This window comes from Anabrus simplex, chromosome 7, assembly GCF_040414725.1.
Source record: "Anabrus simplex isolate iqAnaSimp1 chromosome 7, ASM4041472v1, whole genome shotgun sequence".
Lineage (NCBI taxonomy): Eukaryota > Metazoa > Arthropoda > Insecta > Orthoptera > Tettigoniidae > Anabrus > Anabrus simplex.
The window spans coordinates 111181371-111193753 of NC_090271.1; the positions used below are offsets into that span (position 1 = coordinate 111181371).

Consider the following 12383-nt stretch of genomic DNA (forward strand, 5'->3'; position numbering starts at 1 on the left):
GATAGTGGGATTCGAACCTACTATCTCCCGGATGGAAGCTCACAGCCGCGCGCCTCTACGCGCACGGCCAACTCGCCCGGTGACACCAACTTGGAGAGGCCTATCCTTACAGGGTGGTCAGATGCCCCCTTTCCGTTACTATCTTGCCAGATCCCCTTCCCGACGCCATCTTGGGGTCTAACCTTACAGCACCTAGTTTTATAATGAGATGCCCATTTGGAACGTCATCTTATTTGTCTGATGTGGAAATGGAAAACCATGGAACGCTCTGTATCCGACAGCGTGACGTCACGGAGGTCAGCTCAATACCTCCTCCTCCCCTTCTCCACCCCCTCCTCTTCCTCACACTTTTACGGTTAGATGCCAATCCCTCTTTCTCCCTATATGACACAATTTTACGGACAGATGCCCTCCTTCCCTTTCTCCTTTCTGTATTGCGCTAGATAGCCCTCCATCTTCAGGGCTGCCGACAGTGGGGTTCGAACCCAGTATCTCCCGGTTACCTTCATTAATCAAAGACTGAAATTATTAGAGAAAATGACCAATACCATGGGTTAAAATTTAATTATTTCCAAAACTTAAGAGATAATTTAAATGTATGCACTATCCATGAGTTTTCACTACTAGTCAAGCCCGCCTCCATAGCGTAGCCCTTAGGAGCCCGGACTCGATTCCCGGTACGAAACTGCAAAACTGACATTTAAATCGCCATTAAGAGTTTAGAAAATAGGATACGAGAAAAATAATATAATTTGATAACAAGAAAAGTATTTGACAATTTTTATGCATAAAATAATGTAAGTAAACGTTTTCTCCCGTCTAACTTCACTACTAAGACAAATTATATTAGACAATTTCTACGAATAAAATCAGTAAACTCATTCTTCCGTCGACTTCACAGTTAAGTAAAAATTTCCCTTAAGGGGAGTGGAAACCGCAAAACATGAGATATTTTGATATTTTCACCCCACAAAGAATTTTACTATTTCCTGATTGAATTTGGTGTCTGTTGTTAATAAACTCGCTGCAAAAAACAAGTTTTGATGCATAAAAATTGTCAAATACTTTTCTTGTTATCAAACTATATTATTTTTCTCGTATCCTATTTTCTAAACTCTTAATCACCATTTAAATGTCAGCTTTGCAGTTTCGTAATACGTTTCCCTCGGTACATAAATATCATTGAGATGTAATTTTTCCTAAAAGAAATGTTGACTCCTGGTAAAGTAAACACGTGTCCTCATCCCGAGGTGGTGCAACTCTTTTCAGGCAAACTTTTCTGTTGAGATGTATAGGAATCATTTGTTTTATTTACAAAGGCTTTATTGAGGACTCCACAGTATTTTTTTTTTTGCTATTGGCTTTACGTCACACCGACACAGATAGGTCTTATGGGGACGATGGGACAGGAAAGGGCTAGGATTCGGAAGGAAGCGACCGTGGCCTTAATTAAGGTACAGTCCCAGAATTTGCCTGGTTTGAAAATGGGAAACCACAGAAAACCATCTTCAGGGCTGTGGGGTTCGAACCCACTATCTCCCGAATACTGGATACTGGCCGCACTTAAGCGACTGCAGCTATCGAGCTCGGTGCGCAGTATTTATGCGCCAACAAGAAATAACAATCTGTAACACATGACATGTACATTTCACCTCATACTCACATTTCCTTATTTTTCGGAAATCTGTAGAAATACTTTGACGCAATTTACTTTCTGTAATTATTACAACCATATATGGCGCAAATACTACCTCATCCAGCCATTTTTCCTTAAAATAATTAAGTATACACACTTGATATTGTATTACTTCACAGCTGTTGATACCCGGTTGTTAGTGCGCACTTCGAGCCACCAGAGTGAGTCATAATCGCTGCCGAACGTTTTCACGCCTGCTTTCCGCTTTTATCTTTGTACCCTATTTGGTAATCTACGTCAGTTTAATTCTTCACAAAAAGTTCGTTTTCCTGCTTCAAAACTCGTTATGCAACGATGTTCCATTGCTAGTCGTACTAGTTTAGTTTGTACGTCATTTATTACAACCACATTACAGATATGAGCAATGATATGTATTTAATAATAGTGGTTGATTATAGTATAGTAGTTAATGTGCGTAATGTAATTGGTTGTTCTTATGGGACAGATGGTGTTAAGTATTAAATACGAGTACTCTATTGTTAATACGTTCGCGTTGGTTGTTTCAAGTACTACATAAGTGCACCTATAACGTGTATTAGTTTGGTATCACAAATGGAATACTCGCATTTGAACAGTTTTGATTTCTTCACACGTCTACATCGGTTTATTTGTTGACTACCGTTTATAGTACGGTATATGCCATTATAAGAGTCGTATTGCGACTATACATTGCTACATGACCCAGCAACAAACAAAAGCACTACGGAGTCGAGATTCGAACCGTGGGTCACGAGTTTGTGAAACGAAGAGCTTGTTCGCTAGCTGCGCGTTAGTTATGGGAATGGGTCGTTTTCTAGTCATATGAAGCACTCTCGAAACATACAAATTCCATTTTCTCGTATTTGGTTAAGAGTTTCGCCTTGGAATAGGTGGAATTCCTTGCCATGGCCTTCATCCTATACAGAAAAATAGATCAAATCTGTGAGGACACGTTGGGAAAGTCTCTCTCTCTCTTTTTTTTACTAGTTGCTTTACGTCGCGCCGACACAGATAGGTCTTATGGCGACGATGGGACAGGAAAGGGCTAGGAGTGGGAAAGAAGCGGCCGTGTAAAAATGGGAAACCACGGAAAACCATCTTCAGGACTGCCGACAGTGGGGTTCGAACCCACTATCTCCCGAATACTGGATACTGGCCGCACTTAAAGGGAAATTCTCTTTGTAAGTTAAATTAAATTAAGGTGCAGCAAAGGTAATGCAGTGAGCTTGCCGTTCCAATCAACAATATTCTGTAAAAAAGAAATGAATTCTCGGACAAAAATTTCTTGACATCAGTCTGCTTTGCTGTGCGGGGATAAATCTGAATGACTCAGGATATCTTATTCATTGCTTAGAAGTAACAAACATGAAAGTAGTGAGGATGATTGCTGGCACAGGCAGGTGGGAACAATGGCAGGAAACTGTAAGCATAAACGGGCTCCGGCGAAAGAGGTCATGTGAAGCGAGTGAAAGAGGATAGGTTATCTATAGGAACAATGGACTCAGGCACAGAGGATAGGAGAAGAAGAGGGAGATCAATGCCACGATGGTGAGACTCAGTTTTAATGCTAGCAGGTGCGGAACTAAACGAAGCTGGTTGGAAACAGATTGTAGAGGCGCTTTGTTAATTCACAGAGGTTTACAGACAGAACGCTGTAAACCATAACATTCCATAATTAATATGTATGTGAATATTTATATGATAAATTTCAATGGTTTTCCAGCTTTGTTCCGAACTGATGTTCACCAAGGGAATCCACGCTACAGTGAAGAAGATGGCTCAGCTTGCAAAAGCTCCATTGTACTACTACCAATTCTCGTACGATGGCCAGCTCAATTTCTTAAAGAAACTTCGTCACATAAACTACCCAGGTGAGTGTTTTGTTTTTACAATTTACTTTACGTCGACGATGGCGACGATGGGATAGGAAAGGGCTAGGTGGTGGTAGTGGTGATTATTGTTGAAGTACTGTACACCTGGTCAACACTTATCTACCAACACTAAGCAGAGGGAAAACATTGAACGAGGTACGACACTTCGAAAAGTGAAGGTATCGGCCAAAGAAAGGAATGGGCCACGAAGAGCGTGAAAATGAAAGACTCCCTAGGCCTCGGAAACGTAATACCATAGGGGTCAGAAAAAACCAAGAAATGAGCAACAGAGGTCGGATAGGACAGATGAAAGTGAGGAAACTCGCAAATGTAAGTGGAAGCAATGCCAGGACTCAGCTAACGGCCGCGTAGTTACCAACCCACTCTTCCAAGTAAAGAGCCACTGGGGTCCTTTTAGTCGCCTTTTATGACATGCAGGGGATACAGTGGATGTTATTCTACGGTCCCCACCCATAGGGGGTCACACGTTTACGTAAAAATAGGTAAGGGGAAGAAATTCAGGAGGGGCTGGCTGGCCGAGGCGGTAAAGGCGTACTCGGTTCGCCTGGAAGGACGTGGGTTCGAATCCCCGTCAGGAAGTCGTAAAATTTAAGAAATGAGATTTCCACTTCCGGAGGTGCATATGGCCCTGAGGTTCACTCAGCCTACACCAAAAATGAGTACCAGGTTAATTCCTGGGGCAAAGATGGCCGGACGTAGAGATAACCACTCTAACCCATCAAGTGCCGAGCTTACAAATAGTGGAAGCCTTTACCTTCCACCACTCCCAGAGTCTTCACAGCCTGTACGGAGATGACTTTGACGTTTTGAAGAAATTCAGTATTACCGCTGTCTGAATTGTAAATAAATATTTCCTTTAAACGCACATTTAACATCCGTTGTATTCAAATACAAGTGTAGGAAACAAATACTAGTACCACTGAGGCATCTTGCAACTGTCACCGATTTATATAGGAGAAGAAGTAATCTCGTTGGATTCAAGCTGCTGTTTGGTGCTGGAACTAGTAAATAGTACAAGTGACGTCACCACGTTCGAGAGAGAGCCGCTCATCTGTGAAACAGTCCGGCTCCATGGATAAGTGGTTAGCGTGCTGGCCTGGGTCACAGGGGCTCCGGGTTCGATTCCCAGCAGGGTCTGGAATTTTAACCATCATTGGTTAATTTCGCTGGCACGAGGGCTGGGTGTATGTGTCGTCTTCATCATCATTTCATCCTCATCATGACGCGCAGGTCGCCTACGGGAGTCAAGTCGAAAGACCTGCACCTGGCGAACCGAACATGTCCTTGGACACTCCCGGCACTAAAAGCCATGCGCCATTTCAATTCATTTCATCCCTGAAACAAATAATCGGGTTCTTATACGAATACACGGTTGTGTTTCTTTATTCAAGGCCTCTATTTTCAGTTTTGTATCTTTTTACACCTGCCTTTCCTTTAAGGATATAAAGAAGGAACACGCGCGCACACACACACACACACACGCGCGCGCGCGCGCGCGCGCGCGCACACACAAAGATAATTTACGTCTATGGATTAAAATTTATGTGCTTCCGCTTTCAGGAGCCTCTCATGCAGATGAAATTGGATATCTCTTCAATCCCGAAGTACTAAACACGGAGGTGCAACCGAATTCAAAGGATGCGCTCCTTCGAGCCCGAATGGTCAAGCTGTGGACTAATTTCGCTAAGACTGGGTAAGAGTTCATTTTGTTAGAAACTACAGTTTGCAACGCATGACCAATATGTTAAAAAGTAGAATGTTTGTTAAGTATTCTTCCATCTGCAGTGAACGTTACACTGTGTCCTTTAGGTTGCATATTATTATTATTATTATTATTATTATTATTATTATTATTATTATTATTATTATTATTATTATTATTATTATTATTATTATTATTATTATTATTATTATTATTATTATGTCTTAATCCGATTACCCTCAAGGGTTGATTTTTTCCCTTAGACTCAGGACAGTATCCTGGTGCGGGACTTTGGATCAGGGGGATACAACTGGGAAAGACGACCAGTACCTCGCCCAGACGGCCTCACCTGCTATGTTGAACAGGGGCCTTGAGGTGGAATGGGAAGGTAGGGGTAGACAAGGAGGGAAGAAGCGGCCATGGCCTTAAGGTAGTTACCATCCCGGCATTTGCCTGAAGGGGAAGTGACAAACCACGAAAAACCACTTCGAGGATGCCTCAGGTAGGAATCGATTCACCCCCCCCCCCCCACTCTTTATTAAGCTGACTTTCCAGATGATAATTTTCGAAAAACTTATGGACAGAATCTGAAAGTAATCCTCTCGATACAAAAAGATGGCAATACAACTCCAATTTCCGGGATCTTTACTGTTGGAAGAATTTGGTGTTAAAGTAATCATCACACTCACTGTATATGGATTTATGGCTTTGAACCGAGGTAGACTGGTCCGGATCATTGTTTTCGAACCGGATGGTCGGGTCAATAATAATGGCTGGGGAATCATTATTGTTAAATGCGACGATGCCACTGAACCAGCGAGATCCATCCATACCAACAACAAACACTTCCTCATAGCATTCAAAACCTCAGTCACTACTGATCTGCATTTAGGCCAGTCGCCCAGGTGGCAGATTCCCTATCGGTTGCTTTCCTAGGCTTTCTTGCCTAGCAGGTCTTTTAGCCTTTCTTTAACCTTATGGTGTCGTAAGTTTATCATTATCAGAGTAACCCGTTATAAGGGCAACTGCCTATAATAATAATAATAATAATAATAATAATAATAATAATAATAATAATAATAATAATAATAATAATAATAATAATAATAATTAGTGAACCCGTGCTGCTCCCCAGAATTCGTTATAAATAGGTCAGATAACTCTTCTTGATATTCCTGTCGCAGTCATATTGTGTTGCCTGCTCTTTCTAATAGTTTTATGAACATTTAACACCAGTACGTACTAATTGATTAATTCGTAATGTAGTTTAAAACATGTTTTTCCATACAACATTCATTCTGTTTCTTCAAGAGTATCTGAATCTTGATATTTTCAAAAGATCTTGGCCTAGATAGCGCAACATACAATTGGCCGTGACCAAATACTGGGTCGGGTAAGTTGTTGTTTTTTTTTTTTTGCTAGTAGCTTTACGTCGCACCGACACAGATAAGTCTTATGGCGACGACGGGAGAGGAAAGGGCTAGGAGTGGGAAGGAAGCGGCCGTGGCCTTAATTAAGGTACAGCCCCAGCATTTGCCTGGTGTGAAAATGGGAAACCACGGAAAACCATTTTCAGGGCTGCCGACAGTGGGGTTCGAACCTACTATCTCCCAAATACTGGATACTGGCCATACTTAAGCGACTGCAGCTATCGAGCTCGGTAGGTCGGGTAAGTAGACACGCACTTATTCAAAAGTTTGCCCTACGCTTTATTAATGGCCATGCAGAAAGCTAGTCGACTTGATACCTTTCTGTCTGTGCGTCGACTGTCTTTTCTTAGCAGCATGTAAGTTATAAGGAACGTTCTGCCATCTGTTGAGTATATTTCGAAGCTGCGGAAGGTCAGAGAATCAAAGAGTATATAGCAGAGAATAGTATATTATTCCGTGATCAGAGGAAGTGTTTACTCTCTGGCTTGACAGGTAGTAATCAAACATGGCTGCATGCAATCACATTACTAAGGATGGAAAATCTCATGTATCTGAACATTAATGCAAGTATTAATCGCTTAGCAACTCACGAAGTATAGAATGTATTGCGGGCTGGAGGAAGCATTCGCCTGCAATTATTGGATTGATCATTTAATGATTTGATTTTAGGATTAATCAAAGTTGACTGAACTTAGAGACCTATCATTGTCGGATGAATCACCGGCAGGCAATTCCGAAGAGAATAACAAAAGAATGCAGCAAATCGGTCCAGTAGAATGGTCGGACGGAATGGACAAAGCCGTTTTTGGTAAACTTTGTTAATCTTATAAATAAAGTTGTAGGGGATCCGCTGTCTGTAATTTCGTTTGTTTTGCCAATTTTTCAGATATTTATCCGTTTTAGGTCAACTCAAGACCGAATCGGTGGTTTTAACTTTTCGTGTTTGTTTGTTTGTTTGTTTGTTTGTTTGTTTGTTCGTTTGTTCTTTTGTTTGTTTGTTCCACCATCACGGCAAAACGGCTGGATAGATTTCAACCAAACTTCATATTTGGAGTATACTCACCCCGAGGAAGGTTTTTATATGCATTTCATTTTTAAATCTTTGATTAGACGGGGGTTTATAGGAAAACCACAACGGTTTTCCTCCATTTTCTCTTATACTATTGATTTCCTGTAAACTCCGTGGACCGTACGTGAAACGTCTCTTCATTACAAACAACTTTCGTTACGTTCGTAATTTACCTTACTATTCAAATGACGGAGAAATTTACTATTTTCTGCGGATATCATGGTCTGCGTGTGTGACCGACAGATCGACAACAAACCTACAGGTTACCATGGCAACGTCTCGGACTGCTTGTCAGCAGGGAAGTAACGTATTGCCATTTTTCTCACCATACCTTTAAATTCATGATTGTTCCTTGGGTAGAAGGCAAGAGAAGGCGTCAATCGGCCATTCTGCGGGATATTGGCAGAACATCGTTGGAGTTTGTAACCGTCCTCGAATAGCTTAAGTAATAACACCATTAGTCATCTTATCTGTTGACCTAAGAATGCCTGCGCCTAAATTTCTCCTCTATTACCTCTTTCTTATATCCATAACTCACACCAGCATAATTTATTGAGGGGCATTTGATTTTCCAATACATTCACTTTGTCGTCATCCGGCTGTCCTCAGTTTTAATCCATTTTCTATTCATTTCAACTTTCTTTACTGAATTACTTTCTTCCTTAATTACACCGTATGTATGCGAGTGCTAATCCCGAAAGCTTGACACTGTTTCCTTTGAGGAAATATTCTAAGCTATGCAAATGTATAACTTTCGGCCCCGGAAAATATCGAAATATGGATGCAATTTTAATGACGGTGCACACCTTCGTTTCGGGATAATTGGTGGTTAATCTGTAAGTCTTATCACAAATCAGAAAGCACAATCGCGTTTCATTTTGGAGAGATCTACAACTTTGGTCCTATGACTTTTTATCGTATTTCTATTCCTTACACGTTAAATAGAGCTGTATTTCTCGATTTCAAGTTAATTTTGTACTTTCACACGTATATGTTAACATTAATTTGGCAGACTTATAGGAATGATAGAATCATGACATTCGGCACGCACATTGGCATGACCAGTGGCAATGTGATAGCCAAATTTTATGATTCTATCTGTCACATGAGTATCACAAATATAAAGTAGTATGCGAAAACTGTACAAAATTTCACACCCAATGTTTCTAACTCAATCTAACCCATAAATATAGGAGATACGAGACGATATCATGGAACCAACCATGTAGAACACTGAAAGAGGCGTCTGATGGTGAGGTCCGTTTGCAGATATATCGCAGAGTTTCAAAGCAGTAACTCTCGAAATAAAGGTATGCACTTCTAGAGTGTGTCTGTACATTGACTATTTTGGCGACATTTCGGTAGTTATCCGTTTCAAGTGTAATAATGACCATCTGCATATTTTTAGCTTTGGTGTCTGTTTTTCTGTTTGTCTCTCTGTCTTTAACTTGGAAACTACTCGATATATTTACACCAAAATTCATATTTATAATCCACCATTCCTTGGGTAGGTTTCAGGACAAATATTGTTTCTAAATTCGTGAAATGACTGGGGGGGTTTATACGAAACCGAAACCGTGATTTTGCACTTCCACAAAATATACACAACCAAACTTAATAGAAATCTACCTGCCTTAATGGAAATTAATTTTTAAAACTTTTTTCTCATGTGCATCATTTCGCTAAGAGGATTTATAAGGGAGATATCATTAACCGGACTTAACTTAAGAACGGTCGCGTGTTGAGCGTATTTCTTACAACTTGAAAACTATTGAAGATATTTGAACCTAACTTTATATTTAGCATCCACCTTTCCAAAGGTAGATTTTTAAAGGTCAATAACATTTCCTGTTCCTGGAATGGACTGGCGGTTTATAGGGAACCGAAATGGTGAATTTACTCTTCCAGAATATATACAGTACATGACCAACCTGACTGGAAATCAACCAAATTTGTTGGAAATCCATTTCTAAAACTTTTCTTCATGTGTATTTTTTCGACAGAAAGACTAATAAGGGAGATATCATGAATGGTCGGTTTTGTAGGGTAAGTCCAGCAGACATAGACCAAAAGGTGTTGTACGTGGAGCAGATTCTTTATCTATCTATATAAGTAAAATCCTAAAGACTGTGCGCCTGTACATTGACTATTTTGGCGAAATGTTCGCACAGCTACGCGTTTAAGGGGTAATAATAACAACCATCTGCATAATTTTTTGGTTTAGTTTCCTGAAAGTCCTAATTTTAACCCTCCTCGCCCAAAATCCACATTGCGGCATAATCTGCCAGATAAACAAGAAAACAGAAATTTGGCAAAATTATACGTTTTAGCCTGTAAGGGACAGAACATTTCTGAGAGCTTTAAATGTTTCACTTTTTCCCCGAAGAATATCAAAATATGGAGGCAATTTTAATGATGGTGCAGATCTTCGCGAAGTCCTATCACATAAGGGAAGGCACAATCTCCGTTCAATTTGGAGCGATCTACAGCCTTGGTCTTATGACTTTTTGTTGTATCTGTATCCCTTTGACGTTTGATTTTTGTCTATTTCTCGATGTTAAGTAAATTTGGACTTTTCACATGCATAATTCATACTTTCAATCACTTATAAGAAAGATAGAATCATCAAACCCTACACGAAAATTGGCCCACCCAGTAGCCATATGTGAGCCAAATGCTATGTATGTAGCTGTCACATAATTATCTGAAAACTAATGCAATGTGAGATAATCTTACAAAAATGTTATCCTATTCAACGTTTCTAACTCAAAATGACCCATGAATAGATCAGATATCATACGACAAGCCATTTAGGCCGCTAAATCTGACGTCTTATGGTACAATCCTTTGTCGATATGACGTACCGTTTTGCAGCAGTCAATCTGTAAATGAAGGTCTGCAATATTTTAAGCATGCATATACTTTCGTATGCCGATCTATATACATTCACTGATGTCGTCTTGTAGCGATCGAGAAAGGGTGTGTATGCTATTGTAATCAGTACTCCCCACACCGACTTTCACTGGCAATAGGAATGGGGCCTTCTCCAACACCTGTGTAACTGGCATTAGTAAGGAAGGCCTACCATTGTAGTGAATAATTCACTTCTCGATTTGACTTGCAGAAGGCAAGGGAGCATGCATTGTTGTTTAAAAGTCCCCTACCCGATTGTGTTTGGCTGTAGGCAAGGGTATCCGCCCTTACAAACAAATGTATCCATCTAAAATGTGACTGGAATTAGGCATAGTGGCCTGCTATTTTGATGGAAATTCACCAACATGGTGTGACTGGTAGTAAGCTGGCTGGCTGGCTGTAGGAAAAGGGACCTGTCATTATAATTATAACTGCACAATTCAATTTCGACTGGTAGTAGGGAAGTTGTCAAACATTCTAATGAAAACTCTAATCTGTCTGGAAGTAGGAAAGGGGGCCTGCCATTGTAACGAAAACTCCCACATCGATTGTGACCGCGCAGTAGACGATGGGGCCTGCAATTATAATGAAAACTCCCCAACTCGATTGTGAATGGCAGTATGGAAGTGAGCCTGCCGTTATCATCAGAAATCCGTAACAAGCACTTTACATTGGAAACACCGTATTGGGAACCTCCCTATGCTGTTTCTCGGATAACGCTAAGAGACATGCCATTTTAAAACAATCTTATTTACTGTATGTACAGTATTTACTTCGATATTCGAATACAATGTAGAATACCGTAGCGAAGCACGGGTACATTTGCTAGTATATAGATAATACACGGGATCCGACACGACCATACTTTCAAGCCGAGGACCGAGAAAGTCTGTCTACAAAAAACCCGCTAGAAACTGCTGCTTATTCACAACATGTTTCGTATTAGCTTCACCTCTGTATCTCTTTCAAACAGGTATTCTTGTAAATCATATTCATCACCTGCTTTGTATATCTGGTTTCAGGAATCCAACACCAGAAGCAGATCCTCTACTTCCAATCGCATGGCAGCCATATACCGCCGTTAACCCTTGTTACCTAGATGTAGGTGAAGAATTGACAATGGAGAAGAATTTGTTCAAGGAACGCATCCAGTTCTGGGAGGAACTGTACCGCAATCTGTGATGTCCCAAGTGGCGAAATGTGATATCGAAAATGTGTATTATACGGGTAATTTTGTTACTCTAAATAAATTGTTGTTATTAAAGTGACTTGTTTACTTTAAATTATTATTATTATTATTATTATTATTATTATTATTATCATGCTCCCTGGCTGAATGTTCAGTGTCATGTCCTTCGTATCAGAGGGCGCTGAGTTCGATTCCCGACCAAGCAGCGTTTTAAGCCAAGTCTGTTCATTCATTTGGCTCGAGGACTGAGCGTTTTTGTTTGTCTCAATACACAACTCTTCATACAATCCCAACGCACCACACTACCATTCATCATAGAAACAGACAATAGTGAATACATCCCTGCACGTGGGGTTGGCGTCAGGAAGGGCATCGGCCGTATAAATGGGATAAATCCATTTTACGTGCCGTTCCCAGGTAATCGAGCAAAGGCGAGGAATTAGAATGAGAACAAGAACGGGTGTACCTTCATTATGTTCATTATCCGTGTGCATCTCGATCGTTGTGTTCGCT

At 40.6% G+C, this 12383-nt stretch overlaps 1 protein-coding gene across 2 annotated transcripts in view; it reads left to right on the forward strand.

Moving 5' to 3' along the window:
* Nucleotides 1-11945, forward strand: part of LOC136877302 (juvenile hormone esterase) — a 71875-nt gene extending 59930 nt beyond the window's left edge. For both annotated transcript variants that reach the window (XM_067151232.2, XM_068228607.1), the window contains 3 exons: nucleotides 3399-3546; nucleotides 5128-5260; nucleotides 11704-11945. In XM_067151232.2, the coding sequence (XP_067007333.2) occupies nucleotides 3399-3546; nucleotides 5128-5260; nucleotides 11704-11863 (441 nt within the window). In that variant the 3' untranslated portion in view covers nucleotides 11864-11945. The remainder of the gene's footprint in view (nucleotides 1-3398; nucleotides 3547-5127; nucleotides 5261-11703) is intronic.
* Nucleotides 11946-12383: the final 438 nt, after the last annotated feature.